This window comes from Squalius cephalus (assembly GCF_949319135.1).
Source record: "Squalius cephalus genome assembly, chromosome: 2".
In the NCBI taxonomy this organism is placed as follows: domain Eukaryota; kingdom Metazoa; phylum Chordata; class Actinopteri; order Cypriniformes; family Leuciscidae; genus Squalius; species Squalius cephalus.
Genome location: NC_137123.1, coordinates 4,359,323 through 4,379,254, shown reverse-complemented (window position 1 = coordinate 4,379,254; position 19,932 = coordinate 4,359,323). Strand labels below are relative to the sequence as shown.

The following is a 19,932-nucleotide window of genomic DNA, read 5'->3' as shown; positions in this document are numbered from 1 at the left end:
GGAAAATGTTTTTTTTTTTGTTGACAGCTTAATGTGCTGATCAGTGTCTGATATAGCCTAGTTTTATTTATTTGGCATATTATTCTCGTGTAAACACAAATCTCAGCTACAGCTTCTTTTAGCAGTAATACTAGAAACATGACAGTACCACATCTGGGCAATAAAGAGCCGTTATTTATTTACCACAGTTCATGTTTGGAGAGCTGAACTGATTCAGACACAGAAATACAGTAATACACGATACGGAAACGTTAGGAAATCAAGTTATGGTGCAATGAACAAATCAAGTGCAAAAATAAATTACTTACATCGTGGACATCAATTTAACTTTAACCATAGAGAAAACATAAACATGATTCACGTTCGTAGCTGCACCACAGGAATTCAAGCTTGTTTTTGATATAGAAAAAGATGGAGAAAGTTTACTGTAAACACGATATATCTTCTGACTAGCGTTTCTTCCTGAAACCTGTAGGAGTCGCTGTGACGCTCTTCAGTCCGCCGGTAAAACCACTGAAGAAGAGGAAGCCTGGCTCACACTGAGGTGTGTTGTTTTTAACTGTGTGTGTGATTGTTGATTTTCTGTCTGTAGTGTTTTAATGAGCTTTAAATTAACTACTCATTCGCATTTATCATAAAAAAAAAAAACGAATTAGCCATGATTTTACCACAGTAACCATAGTTTAGCCTGGGTATTAATAATAAATAATAGTATAATTGTAGTTGTAAACACACATTTACCATTGCTTACTACAGTAGCTGTGTTTTAACTGTGATATTTGTAATAAAACCAAAGTTAACACGTTGTTTAATTTTCTAATTTTGATTTTCAATCAATTTTCAATGCTGGACACTTAAATGACACTTAGAAACGAGTACAAGTGTCACATTATCATGTTAAATTTCTGAAATCTGTGTTTAAATCCAGCAGTTAAATTTAAGTTTTAGATACTGGTAATGTGTTGTAATGATATATTTACAATAGTGAATTTAAACATAAACACGCCTAAACATATATTTATTTTATATCTGTAATTAATATCTACCGGTGTATTAATATTATCAGAAATTGCAATAATTTTCTTATTCTGTGTAGTTCTGTTCTCCTTCATTATCATTAGTCATTTTGAGTTTAAATCAGTGTAAGTTCATTATAATTCAATTCACATTTACTTGTATAGCGCTTTTCACAATCACAATACACATCGTTTCAAAGCAGCTTTACAGAAAATGCATGAGTCCACATTACAACTTAGATTGATATAAATGTGGGTAAACGCATCTTGTAGTAATGATGTTGTGTTTGTCTTCAGATGTTGACCATGAGAGCGCAGATGGATATGATCTGCTGTAAATCAGTAGGAACTGATCTGTCCATGCTGGATATTGAGGATTTCATCACTGAAATCTGTCAGCTGAAGAAAGAGGTGGCGTCACTGGAGGCAAAGCTGAGAGAAAGAGGAGACAAACCCAACAGAGAGGTTTGAGTCGCTCATCATTTCATCCTTCAGCTCAATCAAACCAAAGTTTTGTTAGCTTCTCACTTCTTATGCCTCAGTAATGAGGCTAATATCAACAGGTTGTTGTTTATTTGTGTTGATCTATGATGTGTTTGTCAGGATCTGGAGAAGGTTTCAGTGGGTGTGACTGATGGGACAGAAGCTCAGGATTCAGTCTGGAGATCCAGAGACACACAGGACTCAGAGCTCAGCCTCACTTTACTGTGTTATACTGACACTCAGGATCATGGATCCGCTGATCAAACCTCTGACTGTAACGCTGGAGAACAGCAGATGAAGATGTGCTCCGTCACACTGGAGGACTGCAGGAACCTGATAGAGAGACGAGGAGAAGAAACCACAGCAGAGGAACAACAACAGAGCCATGAGGAGGAGGAGGAGGAGGAGGAGGAGGATGTTCAGAATGAGGATGATGAAGGAAATGATGTTGAGGATGAAGAAAATGAGGATGAGGATAATCGAAATGACGACAATGATGATTTTATTCCTTCAGGTATGTATCTTCCATTTATGATCTTGTGTTATAGTAAATCATAGTCAGAATGTGTGTAAACATTTAGTTGTCAAGTCAAGTCATCTTCATTTATATAGCGCTTTTAAAGCAGCTTTACAGAGATAAACGTATCATTTAAGGTAAGATTGTTTTGGCTTTATAGCGGTTCTTCAAATAAAGTTATTTTCCAGCTAAAGTTAGTTATGATTGATTCGCTTCCGTCGCAACGATCATTTGTTATTAAGTTAGGGGCCACTAAGACGACACCATTCTCTCTACACAGACTTTAAACGCGATCCTGTGAGAAACACTGATGGCGTTCACATGCGCATTAAGAATTGGTTCTATAGTTATGTGCGTTTGAATATATGTGCGCAGGTTTGGAATTCCCTACAAACCAAGCCTAAACAAAGTACTGGTGTTTCCTTATAGTTTTGATTCAGAATTTTATTTTATTTTATCAATTCGGGGTAGATACGCAAATTGAGTTTTCCCGACGACGCTTTATCTGTAGAGTGGTAAAGGGATCCTCCATAGGGAGAGACTAGTTGGCACTTCAGCACTGCGTTGTCATCGGGTCCAGGCGAAGGTCCTTCATCAGATCTGGATACGGCCCGGATCCGGCAGGCTGCGGGAAGACCTCGGGATAAACACAGACACTAAAATTAGCGTAGATGCCATTCTTCTCATGATGTAACGAGTACATCAGGATTTATGTGAAGTGTTCCCGGTTCCAGCTGACCTAATCTATGCAGCCTAACATTGAATTATAGAAATCTATAATGTATTATGTGAATGCTAGGTCAAAGAGATGTGTCTTTAGTCTAGCTTTGAACTGACAGAGTGTGTCTGCTTCCCGGACAATGTTAGGAAGATTGTTCCAAAGTTTTGGTGCTAAATAAGAAAAGGATCTACCGCCAGCAGTCGATTTTGATATTCTAGGTATTATCAACTGGCCGGAATTTTGAGATCACAATAGACGTGAAGGACTATAATGCGTTAAGAGCTCGCTCAAGCACTGCGGAGCTAAACCATTTAGTGCTTTGTGAGTAATCAGCAATATTTTAAAATGTATGCGATGTTTAATAGGCAGCCAGTGCAGTGTTGACAGAACCGGGCTAATATGGTCATACTTCCTGGTTCTGGTAAGAACTCGAGCTGCTGCGTTTTGGACTAGCTGTAGTTTGTTTATTAAGCGTGCAGGGCAACCACCCAGTATAGCATTACAATAATCTAGCCTTGAGGTCATGAACGCATGAACTAATTGTTCCGCATTTGTCACTGAGAGCATATGGCGTAATTTAGATATATTTTTAAGATGGAAAAATGCGGTTTTACAGATACTAGACACGTGACTTTCAAATGAAAGATTGGTATCAAAGAGCACACCCAGGTTCCTAACCGACGACGAAGACTTAACAGAGCAGCCATCGAGTGTTAGACAGTATTCTAGATTATTACGTGAGGAAGTTTTTTGTCCAATAATTAGAAACTCTGTTTTTTCAGAATTTAGAAGTAGGAAATTACGAGTCATCCAATTTTTTATATCAGCTATGCATTCTGTTAATTTAGTGAATTGGTAAGTTTCGTTAGGTTTTGAAGAAATATAGAGCTGAGTATCGTCGGCATAACAGTGAAAGCTAATTCCATGTTTCCTAATGATATCTCCTAATGGTAGCATGTACAGAGTGAACAGCAGCGGTCCTAGTACTGAGCCTTGTGGTACACCAAACTGAACTTGTGATCGATGAGACATCTCTTCATTTACTGCTACAAACTGATAACGGTCAGATAAGTGTGATTTAAACCATGCTAGTGCAATTCCACTAATGCCAACATAGTTTTCTAGTCTATTTAAAAGAATGTTGTGGTCAATGGTGTCAAACGCAGCACTAAGATCGAGTAACACTAATAGAGAGATACAACCACGGTCGGATGATAAGAGCAAATCATTTGTGACTCTAATGAGAGCAGTCTCGGTACTATGGTATGGTCTAAATCCTGACTGGAAATACTCGCAGATATCATTTCTTTCAAGAAAGGAACACAGTTGTGAAGATACTGCCTTTTCTAGTATCTTTGACAGAAAAGGTAGATTCGAGATCGGCCTGTAATTGACTAATTCTGTAGGATCAAGTTGCATTTTTTTAACAAGCGGTTCAATCATAGCCAGCTTAAAGGTTTTCGGTACATATCCTAGTGACAAAGATGAATTAATGATATTAAGAAGAGGATCTATGACCTTTGGAAACATCTCTTTCAGTAGCTTAGCCGGTATAGGGTCTAAAATACATGTTGTCAATTTAGATGATTTAACGAGTTTAGTAAATTCTTCCTCTCCTACAGCAACGAATGAATCAAATTTTTCCTCAGGGAGACTACAAGCACTGGCTGATGCGATACTGTAGTAGACGGTTGCATAGTTATAATTTTCTCCCTGATATTATCAATTTTATAAGTGAAGAAGTTCATAAAGTCATTACTGCTGTGCTGCTTGGAAACTTCTGGGCTTGAAGCTTTCTTTTTCATTAGTTTAGCCACTGTTTCAAATAAATACCTAGGATTATGTTTATTTTCTTCTAATAGGGTTGAAAAATAAGCAGATCTAGCAGCTTTTAAGGCCTCTCTGTATGCAATCGAGCTCTCTTTCCATGAAATGCGGAATACCTCTAGTTTTGTTTTCTTCCAGTTGCGCTCCATTTTTCTGGCTGCTCTCTTAAGGGCCTGAGTGTGCTCGTTGTACCACGGCGTTGGACTATTTTCTTTAATCTTCTTTAAGCGCAAAGGAGCAACTGTGTCTAAAGTGCTGGAAAAGAGAGAGTTAAAAGTTTCTGTTGCAGTATCAAGTTCTTCTAAGCTATCCGGGATGCTAAGATGATGAAACTGATCAGGAAGATTATTAATAAAGCAATCTTGAGTGGCAGAAGTGATAGGTCTAACATATTTGAAGCACGGAGTTGGCTTTGCAGCCTTGGCTAAATGTAATTTACACGAGACTAGATAATGATCTGAGAACCTGAGTTGTGTTCCTAAATCAGCAGGTGCAGACATTAGTTACTGTGAACCGATGTGTTGAAAACACTGTATCATGAGCTGCATCACAATTTCACATTTATCTTTAATTTTTATGCTCTAGAAATATAGACAGATATTATAGAATTTCATGATGGTAAGTGCATGATTCATTAAATCTATTTGTGTTCATTTAAAGTTAGACATTTTGATACCTTTTTCTCTTTTCAGATGTGAATGGGGGTTCATCTACTGATGAAGAAACAACCTCGACATCAAAAGAGCAGCTGAAGGTCAAGAGTTTCTCCTGCGTCACCTGTGGGAAAACATTGAGCTCACAGAGAAATTTAGCGAGACATGAGAGAAAACACACAGAACAGAAAAGCTTCTCCTGCAAGAGATGCAACATCAGCTTTCCTACCTTAAAAGAGAAGAGACTTCATTTAAAAGAGCACATCGTGAAGAAGGAGTTTCACTGTGAACAGTGCGGGAAGGATTTTTTCACCACTCCATCTAATATGACAGTTCATATGAAGACACACACTGGCGAAAAGACTTTCCACTGCAGCGAGTGTGACAAGTATTTCAGCACCAAACAATCTCTTCTTGTTCACAAACGAATCCACACGGGTGAAAGGCCGTACAAGTGCCCTCACTGCGATAGAAGATTCATGTATGGATCCAATTTGAAGAAGCATGTGCGCGTTCACACCAACGAGAGGCCGTACCAGTGCAGCGAATGTGGGAAAACCTTCACAAACTCAAGCTGTCTAAATTCACACCAGAAAATACACTCTGAGGAGAAACCATATCAGTGTTCACACTGTGATAAACGATTCCGTCACAAATTTTATTTTATTTGCCATGAGAGGACTCACACCGGAGAGAAACCGTACCTGTGCTCCTACTGCGGGAAGTGCTTCTTTAGCTCGGCTAATCTTGGACTTCATCAGAGAGTTCACACTGGAGAAAGACCGTATCACTGTGGCGTTTGTGGGAAGAGTTTCGCTAAACAGTGTACCTTAAAAAATCACCAGCGGATTCATACAGGAGAAAGACCGTTCAAGTGTTCTCAGTGTGACAAGACGTTTGCTCGGTTAGACGTCCTGAAGACTCATGAGCGAGTTCATACAGGAGAGAAGCCTTACCGCTGCTCCATCTGCGACGAGAGATTCGCTTATTTAGGTAGTTTTCAGACCCACCAGAAGAAACACGCTAAAGAACAAACTGCTCCTGAATCATCATAGTGTCTTTTCATTAGTAAATCTGGATAAAGGACTCATTGAGCTCATCCTGAAACTGTACATTCAGCCAGTAGGAGGCAGTGTCACATTGCGCTTTCATGTGGTTTGAGAGAGTTAGAGATGGATTGAACCAAACGAAGTTGATGAAGTTGTTCGACAGAATAGAACAATGATTGTATATTGAACTTGCCATATTAAAAAGCCTCAAGATAGTATCAATTAGAGTTCTTGGATTTCATAACACTAATAAACATGTTTTGAGTGTTAAAAGTGGCTCGATGATTTTCATTTAATTTTATTTTATTTAATTTTAATAAAAAAATTAAGTTTTATTTCTGTCACGGAATGCTAAAAATAGTGAAGTGAGGATTCATGTGTGGGAAATATTCATGTGTAGGAATATTTAATAAGTAATCAAAAATAAAACAAAACTACAACAAAAAACACCCCGTAGGAGAAAACATTGACAGGCATCTGGTATAACTGGAAACACAAGGGAACATAGAACAACGAACCAGAACAGGACTGCAAACACAGGGAGACTAAATAGGAAGGGAATAGCAAATAAAAGAAGGTAACGAACAAAGGCAGGTGGCAAATTAATCAATAATCAGGTAACAAGATGGGAGGGGCAAGACAATTGACAGGAGAGGACATGGCACAAGGAAACACATCACAAGCCATGTGCTCACAACAAACATGACAAACCGGGAATGTCAGAGTTCTGTCAACAAACCAGATATAAACCAAACAGGTGACAGAACCCTGACATTTACCCCCCTCAAAGGGGACGCCGCCTGGCGCCGTCGGGCGGCCATGGCGGAGACGACCCTTCGGACGGCCATGGCACAGGAACAGACACCGGCTCAGAAACAGGAACAGAGACTTGCTCAGACACCGGCTCAGGAACAGGAACAGACTTCGGCTCGGGAACAGACACCGGCTCAGAAACAGGAACAGAGAATTGCTCAGACACCAGCTCAGGAACAGACACCGGCTCAGGAACAGGAACAGACTCCGGCTCGGGAACAGACACCGGCTCAGGAACAGGAACAGAGACTTGCTCAGACACCAGCTCAGGAACAGACACCGGCTCAGGAACAGAAACAGACTCCGGCTCGGGAACAGACACCGGCTCAGGAACAGGAACAGAGACTTGCTCAGACACCAGCTCAGGAACAGACACCGGCTCAGGAACAGGAACAGACTCCGGCTCGGGAACAGACACCGGCTCAGGAACAGGAACAGAGACTTGCTCAGACACCAGCTCAGGAACAGACACCGGCTCAGGAACAGGAACAGACTCCGGCTCGGGAACAGACACCGGCTCAGAAACAGAAACATACACCGGCTCAGACACTGGTCAGAACCGTCTCTGGATCGGCAGACGTGACGTGAACCGTCTCTGGATCGGCAGATGTGACGTGAACCGTCTCTGGATAGGCAGGCGTGACTTGAAGAAGCATAGATACAGTCGGCATCTAGTCATAGTTGGGGGCGTGGTCGGCGTGGGGGAAAACACAGCGAACATCGTGTGTATTTGAATGACAAAAATGTCTTATTGCGAGTCACTGACGCCTGCAGACCGGCAACGGTACATTGCAAAATGAACTGCAATAGGTTATGATTGCTCTTATTTAATTAAAAACTGGGTCAATGACCCAACCAAATGGCCGGGGTGTCGTTTCCAGACATATTTTGCTATCTGGTTGAATCAGGTAAGACATCGCGGTAGCTGTAGCGGTAACATTAGCCTATAACTCAATCATCTTTCGTATATGTTGCATACTATAACTCCATAAAACCTTGTCACTTAACAATTGTACATATGCTTCACTCCAAACTATTAATCCTTTTGTAAATAGGTGATCAGTAGTACGAAGTTGCAGAGGGACTGAGCTGACAGTTATCCCTAACTCACAGACTGCAGACTGTATTGAGTGTAGACCTCGAATTCGAGCGCCCTCTGCTGATGTTTTTTCGTAGGCTACACGGACACATGCTTTTCTTACATTCAAAACTACCCAAATGTGAAACACTTCAATAATTAATGAACCAGTCTGCACACTCCACTATAGGCTAACTTAAAATCAGAATCAGAAATACTTTATTGATCTTTATTGATGCTATTGATAACCCGGGGGACAATTCTTGTGTCACAGTTGATGTGCACATCAAGACATTTAAAGGAATATAAATAATAATAGAAGTTGGTAAATAAACAAGTATATACATGTAAAAAGTATAAATATAGACTATAAAATATGAAGAAGAACTATAAAGGACTATGGATATGCAGCCTACAAGATTTACAGTACTAGTAAATAAATAGAAGCAGAACTGCAGCAAACTATATTGCACACTGAATATTAAAACAGAGAATATTGCACAGAATGTGAAGTATTGCACTACAGGGTCCAGTTTAATAACAAAGGGTCCATGTGTCAGACACTTTACTATCTTGAGGCCAAGAGATACTATCTTGAGGCCAAGAGATACTATCTTGAGGCCACGAGTTACTATCTTGAGGCCACGGGTTTCTATCTTGAGGCCACGAGATAGTATCTTGAGGCCACAAGATACTATCTTGAGGCCACAATATACTATCTTGAGGCCACGAGATACTATCTTGAGGCCACGAGTTACTATCTTGAGGCCACGAGTTACTATCTTGAGGCCACGAGATACTATCTTGAGGCCACAAGATACTATCTTGAGGCCACGATATACTATCTTAAGACCACGAGTTACTATCTTAAGACCACGAGTTACTATCTTGAGGCCACGAGATACTATCTTGAGGCCACGGCCCACGAGTTACTATCTTGAGGCCACGAGTTACTATCTTGAGGCAACGAGTTACTATCTTGAGGCCACGAGTTACTATCTTGAGGCCACGAGATACTATCTTGAGGCCACGAGTTACTATCTTGAGGCCACGAGATACTATCTTGAGGCCACGAGATAAAATCTTTAGGCCACGAGTTCTCGTGAATGCCCGGCCAAAAGAATCGGGTCATTAGACGATTTAACGTAGCTGTCATCCCTAGATGCCCCGCCATCAGATTACAATGTGGTACTCCGTGCTAATAACAATTGGGTTGTATCTTCCTTTGTCTGAGTGTCTTGGGTCACTCGATACAACCTGTCTTTAATAATGGCAAAATAAGGATAGGAGAGCGTGCGGTCAGGTTGGAGGATCTGCCCATCGATGGAACGGACCTGTTCAAACGCATGTTTGAGGGGGAAAGTCATCGCGACTGGAGAGGTTTAGCCTCGCCAAGCCGCTCAGTTCCTCTGAAGCAGTTCCGCTGGGTCCAGGAACAGCCTCTCCAACATGAGCGCTCGCCCCCCTTCCCCGCCTTTTCTTTTTCCCAGAGGCATCCGCTGTCAAACATACCAATAATTGTTCAAAAGCTGGCCAATTCGTTCACAAAATTAACGGATGCCGGAGGCGCGGGCTAACTGCCACCTCCACAAAATGGTTATGTCCCCTAAATTTAATAGTGATGGCTTTTAAGGGGTATTACACTATATCCCTGTGTACACACCTCACCTTAACCATGCGGCCCGTATCCAATGCCCCGGATTGCATCAGGCTTTGATGGATAGAGGTCTGGTTACAACCTGAATCCACCAAGGCCTGATAGGTACCCCCCTTAATACTCACAGGTATCTGGTATAACCCGGCTTGATCGGGGGCGGCCTGCGGGATGTCTGGGATCCAGACCAATGTCCCAACCTCCATGACCGGGCAGCGGTCCACGAAATGGCCCGGATCCCCACAACTTCAACAGGCCGGCCCAGGCTTCCCCGCCGCCCTAGTGGCAGGAAGTGGGTCAAGGAATTGGCGTGGGGAGAGCGCAGGAACCGCGTCGAGCCCTTCAGCATGCACCGGTCCCGCTCCCCTGACTGATCCTCGCGACCCGGCTGGAACCTCTGCTCCAGCCTTCCAGCGGGGAGGTGCCCTCGGTGGTTAAACCGGGTCCTGGGAAAAGGAACAGGCTTAGGGGAATGGGAAGAGAGAGACAGGGGGAGAAAGAGAGAGAGATATGGATGGAAGGGGTTCGCCGACCCCGGAGTACGCCACCAGTTGATCCTCCGCCAGTTGGATGGCCAGATCCAGCGACGCCGGCCGGTGGCACTGGACCCACTGGGCAGTCCTCTTCGGTAGACGAGACACGAACTGTTCCAGTACCACCTTGTCGATGATGGCCTCGGCGTCGCTTCCTCCGGCCAACAGCCATTTGCGGCACGAGTCCCGGAGCTGCGCCAAGACAAAGGGTCGGCCTGCTTCCGCCAGTTCCAGTGAACGGAAGCGTTGACGATGTTGTTCTGGGTTGAGACCGACCCTCTGGAGAATGGCTCGTTTCAGATCGGCGTACACCAGGAGGTTCTGGACGGGCAGTTGTTGAGCAGCCTTCTGGGCTTCCCCCGACAGCAGCGGGATTAGCCGTACCGGCCAGCTGGTCGATGGCCACTCACATGCCTCGGCCGTTCTTTCAAACAGGTCCAAGAAGGCCTCTGGATCGTCAGAGACACCCATCTTCGTAAGAGACGTGAGCGGCTGGGATGGAGCTGGGGGAAGCCGACTCCGTCCGAACCTCCCGGTCCAGCAAGCTCCGGAACAGCTCGCGATCCTCCTGCTGGGCTTGCATCATGGCTTGAAACCGATGTTCCTGATCCTCCCACAAGTCCAGCAGGGCTTGATGGTTTTCCTGATGTAGACCCGCGAGCGATGTGATGATGTCCGCAAATGGCTTTCCTGATGATCCTGACGGAGTTTGCATCTTGGCGGCGGCGTCCTCCTTCCTTCCTGGGTTTCGGCATCAGTGTAGTATTTTCCCTTGTTTGTATGTGTGAGAAGGAAGGAGACCGGGGTCGGCTGGCTGAGGCTCGTGGGTAATTTATTAAATAAACTCAGATCACAATCGCGCCACATGCGCATCAAACATAAATCTCATTCCACAGTTCAAAATACTCGACTGCGTTTGTCTTCCTCATTCAGAGTCCTCTTTCCACGATCCCACGAGTCCTCAGCCCTCTCTCTCCGATCGCTGGTTCCAGTCTGTCTTTTATATGGTCTCCCCACGCCAATTACTGCAACGAGAAACAGGTGTAAGTCATTTTGCACTTGACCCACTTACCGCCGCTCGTCTCTCCACTCTCTCTCTCGTCGCAGACCTCGCTGAACCACGCCTCCCCCGCCACAGTCATCACTACACAATTTCTTAATAAAACCAAAATTAATTAAACTGCCTTGTTTTCTTTTTGCCATGGCTATGATGGTATAACTGCAGAATGAATTAAGGACTTTGCGCGCAGATAAATGGCCTCCAACGTTTATTTTTTTTCTACGAATCTATGACGTACTAACATATGTGGAATTTGCACCGCAGCGCCCCCACACATTGATGCTCATGACAAGATTAGCATGTATAGTAATCTTTGTTGAAGTAAATTAGGTTTTAATCGCCGTCATGCATGAATGAATAATATTTTTGCTATTTTACACATAATAATCCATCATGATCACATTACACAACTGAAATTGCATGTGAAAATATACACTTTGTCAATATTTTTTTAGACCCCCAAAATATCACATATCTCGTTTTCAGGGGAGCCCATGTCTTATTAAGGGGAGCCGAGCTCCCCCTAGCTCCCCCGTAATTCGCACTATGCTCCCCGTCTCAGCCGAACAAGGTGAGCCTGAGCGCGAAACTTCACGAAGATTGAAGCCTCTAAACACGTCTTATCTACTGTGTTCGCCACATGATGATAACTTTACAAAACAAAAAGTAATCTACACGCTTCAAAAATTACAAAATCAGTTTGCCGTGTGTGTCGTGTGTTCTGTGAAGTGACAGTGCTGCTGCTACGATCGATGCTGTCAAACTTGACGTTCTTACACTCTCAGAAAATAAAGTACATAATTGTACCTTTAGGGGTACAATGGCTTGTCACTGGGGCTGTACCCTCAAGGGTACAATATTGTACCCTTGGCATAGGGTACATATTTGTACCCTTGTGATTTGTACCTTAAGAGACCAGTCTTGTACCTGTGGTGACAATTTTGTACCTTTATTTAACAGTACAAAAATGGACCCTTCAAAAATGGTACCAAATTGGCTTTGACAGGGTACAATCGTTGACTATAATGATATAAATATATATATATATAATTACACACACACACTGAATTAAAATCAGAATTTATTAAGTCCTTTTCATTTTCACATTTTCCAGTATTTCATTTTAAACTCAATGTCTAACTGTGACATATAAATTATTATCATCTGAGTAAGTGTCATTTGCCTGAAAGTCCATTTCATCTCCTTTCATCTCGACGCTGGTTACTTCTATGCCTGCTTCTGATATTTTCTGAAGGACCTCCTCGGTTGAAAGTCCTGTAAGAACCATGAGTAACCGTGCTATGACTTTTTCTCCACCGATGGCCAAAAGAAAGAAAGACCCGGAACTGGACATTCTTTTAAATTGAGATTCAAGCAGCCAATCAGGGCTGGCTCCACATACACTCTCAGAAAATAAAGTACATAATTGTACCTTTAGGGGTACAATGGCTTGTCACTGGGGCTGTACCCTCAAGGGTACAATATTGTACCTTAACCTTTAAAAGAAACGGTACATATATGTAACATATATGTATTTTTGATCCTCAAAAAGTTACATATATGTACCTTGAGGTCCAACAGCAAAAACTCCAGTGTTAATTGAACTCTCCTGGGAGTTTATGTGACTCCAGACTCAAGAGTGTTGAAGTTAATGATATAATTAAGTGATTCATTGAGTGATGATTGAGCATTATTGAAGATACCTGATGTTAACAAGCAGAATCACCAAAGGAGAAAATATTATTTTTTAAGACACCGTTATGGAGATCAGTGTTTGCTTTAGTTGGGCTCTTGACCCTTAAATAATTAACTTTAGATTTTGTTTGGCTGTTATATCTGAGTTATAACTACCAGATGAACAAAGATGAAAGTTGATCAGGTGGTATTGGTTATGTCTTGACAATCATAATTTGCCTGAATCACTGAACTCATATAAAGTCTAATCTCAGACTTAAATGTATATTGTTGATTACAGCAGCCTGTGATTCTACAGCAAATGATTTTCAGCATTTTCAATATAATCCATAATAATTCTTAAAAGTTGTTCTGATCAAAAGACTTTGAAAATTACTTTATGTAGACACACAGACATCAAGAATCAGCCTGTGAATCTCAACAATGGTGACGTTGCAGTGGCTGCCACCAATCACAACTCATTCATGGCTCCCATCATGCATTGCGGTATGAATAAATTATGATCTGAATTGTCTTACTAATTTCCTTTCCCTAATTGAATATTCTGTTTGTCACCATTGTTGAGATTTATACACTGATTCTTGATGTCTGTGTGTGCCTACAAGAAAGATTTGTTTTATCAGATCAACTTTTAAGAAATCCTTTAGATTATTTCAAAAATTCTGGATCTTATGCTGTAGAATCACAGTGATGCTGTAATCAACAATATACATTTAAGTCAGAGATTAGACTTTAAATGAGTTCAGTGATTCAGGTTAAATTATGATTATGTCAAAACATAACCAACACCACCTGATCAACTTATCTCTTTGTTCATCTAGCCATTATAACTCAGATACAACAGCCAAACAAAACCTAATGTTAACAGTTTAAGGGTCAAAAGACCCAACTAAAGCAAACACTGATCACCACAACAGTGTCTTAAAAAATAGATTTTTTCCTACAGTGATTCTGCTTGTTAACATCAGGTGTCTTCAATATTGCTCAATCATCACTCAATGAATCACTTAATTAGCTCATTAACTCTTTAGCACTCTTGATTGTTATTTTAACACTTTAACACTCTTGAGTCTGGAGCCAAATAAACTCCCAGGAAAGTTAGGGTGTATTCACACCAGGAAAGTCCGATAGTTCACTTGCTTTGGTCCGGACCAAATGCAATGTTGATTTTTTTTGTTTGGTACGGTTCGCTTTCACACTGCTCTTTTTGCAAGTGAACCAAAATTTGTAAACAAAACCACACGTGTGCTAAGGTCGTCCATTCATTGGACAGGATTTTTTTTTTTTTTTTTTCATCAACCTGCCAGTTGTCCTGATCGGGAATAGTGGTGTTATTCTTATTTGTATATATCTAAGGCTTTCTTATTGATATGCATTTATTGTATTGTTGTAGTGTATTTATTGTTTTCTCTTAACCATCAACCTAGAGACTGCAGATGAAAATGAGCCTGTATGGCTAAATCTGGCACATTTACATTTTGGACTTTGTCCTCATGTTGATTAATGTGCGCTGTCCCTTTTAAATAAAGAAATAATAAAAAAAGAATTCTCAAGCAGGGAAAAGCAGGAAGTGCAAAAACAGGCTCAGCATGGAGATATTTCGTATTGCAATATTTGTTCTTTTACTGATTTGGTGTTATTCCCTACAAAAGCAATATTAAGAAACTATTGAGCATATGACAAAATGTCATCTATACGATGTTGTAATTAGATTTTGAGAAGACGACGATGTGCTGCAAGTACGGTTCCGGCGGAGAGAACGTGCTTTTAAACCATTTAAGCGCGGTAAGACAAAAAAGAACGCTCTGTCTGTGAATGCACACACGGCTCGCAGAAAGACGCGCAACAGTATCGCGTGCACAGACAGCGCGCCAGAATTCTCTTTTTCTTTCGCGCTTGAACGAACAATAACACATGCACAGCATTATGCCAAAATGTCCGTTTTGTTAAGTATCCTCATAAGAGCAGTCAAATAAAAAGGCGCAGTTTTCTGCAGTTGGGTCGGTTCATGTTCACACCGTAAACGAACCGTACCAGAGTTCGTTTGGAACCGTACCGAGACCACCTCTTCAGCTGGGTCTCGGTTCGATTGTTTGGTCCGCACCCGAGTTCGATTGCTGTATTCACACCTGCCCAAAAGGTCCGCACCAAGGGGGGAAACGAACTTGAGTTCGATTCAATCGAACCAAACAAGGCAGGTGTGAATACACCCTGAATTTAACACTGGAGTTTTTGCTGTGTTATAGTGATTTAATATCAGTAAATTGACTTAAAAAACTTTTATTTCCTTTATTTCAAGGCTACTCAAATATAGTGATAAGTTCAAATCTACCTTAAATGATTAAGGTATCATTAAAACCTAAAAAAAAAAAAAACTTTTTTTTTTTACAAAAAATAAAATAAAATTACTTAGCAGAGGCTGTCTTTTGATATTGTACCTTAACCTATAAAAGAAACGGTATATATTTGTACCTTTTAATGCTTGGGGACATATATGTACCTTTTTGACCCTCAAAAAGGTACATATATGTACCTTGGGGGACAGAAATGGACTCCTGCTGTACCCCTATTTCTGAGTGTGTAATATGAATAAAATGCCCCAGAAAAAATTATATAAAATTGAATAAAACATGTGTCTGTAGTAACCATTGGCTATAAGGAGTTTACAAAATAGTAGGGGTGTAACGGTTCACAAAATTCATGGTTCGGTTCGATAAGATACACTTGTGTCACGGTTCGGTACGGTTCGGTTCGGTACGTTTTCCATACAGCAAAAATAAACAAATGCCAGAGAAATTTCCTTGAATTAATTTTTTTTATTATTGTTTTATTTATTTTTATTTTGTTACCATTTATTTATAACATCATAAAGTATGATTTTTTTTTTTTGTTGTTGTTTGTTTTTTGCTTTTTTTACTGAGCAACGGTACCGAACGGTTCGATACGAATACGCGTATCGTTACACCCCTACAAAATAGATATTTTAATATTTTATATTAAGAAAACTAAATAGGCCAATAAAAATAATATGGTTCTCTTTCATCATCTCGTTTCGAGATCCGCATATGGGAAGGGCATCCGTACCTGACCTCTGCAGAAGCATCCAATTGCACCAAGTCTGGCTAGACAGACAGAAGCGCGCAGCCAATGCCAGGTAAGGCCACACCCCCTTACCTAGGCATATAACTTCTACGCGCGCTGCTATTCCTCAGTTGACATTCGCTTCTCGCGATCTCTGCACTGACACAGTTCGGTTGGATTAACGTTACGCTGCTCACTTTTGAGTCTTCAGGAGGACATATCGCCAGATCAGCCTCCGCCAGACGTGAGTGACAGTCGTTTCTTCAGCCTATCCGCTGTGTTTTTTGCATCCGGAGCCGCCCGCGCTCTCGCTGTCCTTCACCTGCTCCTCCTTACGTGGCTGCCCACCACGGAATTTCCGAGTTCTTCACCGCTGGCTAGGGTTGGGTATTGGTTAGGTTTTATCCGATACCAGTACCTACTCTGTATTTTTCAAACGGTTCCGGTGCTTAAACGGTTCTTGAAACGGTACTTAAGAAAACTAAACCGCACACACTTTATCAAAAAAATAATACCTCTGTGTGTGTGTGTGTGTGTGTGTGTGATTTTCTGAAAAAGATTTTCTGATTTCTGATTAAATGAAAAATTGTGCCCTTTAAAAGGCTACTGATGTAGCACAAAACACTTGAGTTAAGATCAAAATTTTGTCTTCTCATATTATGACTTTTACAAAACAGAGAAATATCTGACACTGAGCAGAAATATTTAACACACAGTATAGCCATATAAATATACTTGATATTGATATACTTCATACTTGATATTCAAGATTTGCAGTTGGCATTAAAATACTAGACTTACCCGAAGAGGAACACTGGCAGCTGAACTTGAACTTTAGTCAAGCGTGTCAGAGGTTTTGGGTTCTAATCCGCATTCGTAGTTTTTTATTTATTTTTTTATTATTTTTTTTTAAACCTATTATGCTCATCAGTGGTTGTATATCAAGCAGGGACACTTTGTGTCCATTATATTTTGAGATTTCACCAGAACGAATAGATATGAGGCGCCGTCTAGGGCTTAAAGGAGAACTTCGGTCAATTTTAACATTGAGCTCATTTTTTTGTACATTTGGAGTGCTGTCAATACAGAGAACAACGACAAAAATCGGTGTTGCCTACACCGAGTTATTCTATTTTTAAAATTTGCACCCTGTTGACTTCAATGGGGCAAGTACTAAACCTGCTTTTAGCCTCTTAACATCCTTGATGTGTCATTACAAGTGCACAGAAAATGTGAGTGATTCCTTCTGAGTGAACACGAGTGAGTCTGACTGCAGTAGATGTGAAAGAAATGTATAAAAATGATGTTATTTAAGCCAGCGCAAATACCTTTGTTTACATCCTGTTTTTCGGTTGAAGTTCAAAGTAGTCGATTGCAGAGTTCACACGCATAGGTTTAATACCTATGATCACGCGCGTGAACTCGGCAATCGACTACTTTGGACTTCAACCGAAAAACAGGATGTAAACAAAGGTATTTGCGCTGGCTTAAATAACATCATTTTTATACATTTCTTTCACATCTACTGCAGTCAGACTCACTCGTGTTCACTCAGAAGGAATCACTCACATTTTCTGTGCACTTGTAATGACACATCAAGGATGTTAAGAGGCTAAAAGCAGGTTTAGTACTTGCCCCATTGAAGTCAACAGGGTGCAAATTTTAAAAATAGAATAACTCGGTGTAGGCAACACCGATTTTTGTCGTTGTTCTCTGTATTGACAGCACTCCAAATGTACAAAAAAATGAGCTCAATGTTAAAATTGACCGGAGTTCTCCTTTAAATCAAACTTCATTCACGCACATATGAAACCCTTGCATACACATGTACTAGGTAGTCACACATACATGTATACTACTGAATGCTCAAACTAATACATATGAAATGCACAACTTCTAAAGTCGCTCACGCACACACACGCAAACTCTACACACACGAGACGCGCGGAACTCTCCGCGCACATACTCATCTGAGACGCGAGCACACACACACACACACACACACACACACACTCATCTGAGACGCGAGCACGCACACACAAACTCTCCGCGCACATAATCATATAGACGGCGCCTCATAAATAGATCGATCTCCGCAACGTATTGAAGCGCGCGTCCGAGTGAAGCCAAGTGTGTGCGCGAGCCAAGAGAAAACACTGTATCCGCGCCACTGATCGCAGCAGCAACGAGCACTTTGATCACTTGATTTAAAAAACACATTTCAGCGCTAGATCTCTTATTTAACAAACTAACTAAATGAATGCTCTGCTGGTTAACTGAAGATGTTTTATTATTGGATCATTCGTGCCGCGAGATGTTTTATAGGGGGCGGTAAAAAACGTCAGGCACCGAAATCAGGCACCGAAAGTTTCGTTCTTATTCGGTCTGGTTACTACCGTTTACGTCGGAACCGGTTCCCTATTGGAACCGAGTTTCGGTACCCAACCCTACCGCTGGCCCACCCATGGCTTGTGACCGTCTAAACCGCCGCTTCTCCGGGGAACAGCCTATCACGACGAGCCTGCCCGGCCGCATGTGGTGCTTTCATCGCCGCTAAGGACCCTCTCGTTCTGCGCGGTCTGCTTGGGCTTTACACGCTCAAGAAGCTTTGGAGAACCCGGAGAATTGCGGTCATTGTAATTGCTGCCCATGTAGCTTTTACTAAGCCGGCTTTAGTTGCACGACCCCGCGCCGTGCTCGGCCTTTCTGACTCGGATGGGGGACACGGTGATGATGACGCGCTACCGGGGGACTCCCGGAGCGCCACCTCTCTTAACCTGTTAAGCCTCACCAGTGCGTCGGCGCACTGAAGCGTTTTTTTTTTTATTTAGTTCAAATTTACTATCAGATTTAATGTTATACCTTGACACACTATACATCATTAAAAAGATATGAGACTCAAGTGTCAGTATTTGACCACTATTGTATTCTGAGAAACTCATAGCGACAGTTATTTCTTAATTTGTGTCAGGAGTTATGAAATGAAAAAATGAGTCGATACCTTTGATATGAATTATGCGCGTCAGCCGCTTTCATTCATAAAAAAACTCCCGTGCTGTCGTCATGACAGCGATACACAAAACAACGTCCTTCTAGGCTTTAGCTCAAAAATGTGCAGATTTGGAGAAATATTGATATATTCTCATAGGTTTACATCAGATTTCTATAGACAGGAATAATATTTATTGAATTTATACCCAAATGCGTCGATGTAATCATTATACGCGAATGCATAACTCTGATACTGTGTTTTCAATTCATACCAATAGCCTGAGGGCGCCCTCGCCGCCCTGTGCACAGTTTTAGTCCATATATAGAACACATGAAGAAGTGCCATAATCATGTGACATTCGGCGTCACTGATACACACAAAGCTAACAAGACATGCAGATACAGACGTTTTGAAGACAATAAACATGTTTGCTATGATATTTGAGTTACCTGTGTTTTTCAAGCCATGCCAGGTATTTCCATAATAATAGATTATATTTATAATGTAATGCTAATCTATATAGAATCATTGTGCAGAATGCTATACCAATAGTATATTTTCTGTCTGATTTTTTTTATCTGAAGCCAAATTAGATCACAGAAGATTATTTAAAATACTCGATTTGCTTTATAAAGTAAGTTTATAAGCACAAACATGGTTTTAATCTCATAAATTGTCGTGTATTGATGGTGTGCTAAGCTAACATGCTAGCTAGCACTAGGTGCACCTGCCAGGCTGCCACCTAGAAGTTATACTTTTA

The 19,932-nt window shown here is 41.3% G+C and overlaps 1 protein-coding gene across 1 annotated transcript; it reads left to right on the top strand.

Annotated features, from left to right (window-relative positions):
- The first annotated feature begins 423 nt into the window (after nucleotides 1-423).
- Nucleotides 424-6,535, top strand: LOC307154504 (uncharacterized protein). Its single transcript, XM_079864509.1, has 4 exons — nucleotides 424-544; nucleotides 1,314-1,481; nucleotides 1,620-2,013; nucleotides 5,257-6,535. The coding sequence occupies exons 2-4, from the start codon at nucleotides 1,314-1,316 to the stop codon at nucleotides 6,270-6,272; spliced, it is 1,578 nt and encodes a 525-aa protein (XP_079720635.1). The 5' UTR covers nucleotides 424-544; the 3' UTR covers nucleotides 6,273-6,535.
- The last annotated feature ends 13,397 nt before the right edge of the window (nucleotides 6,536-19,932 follow it).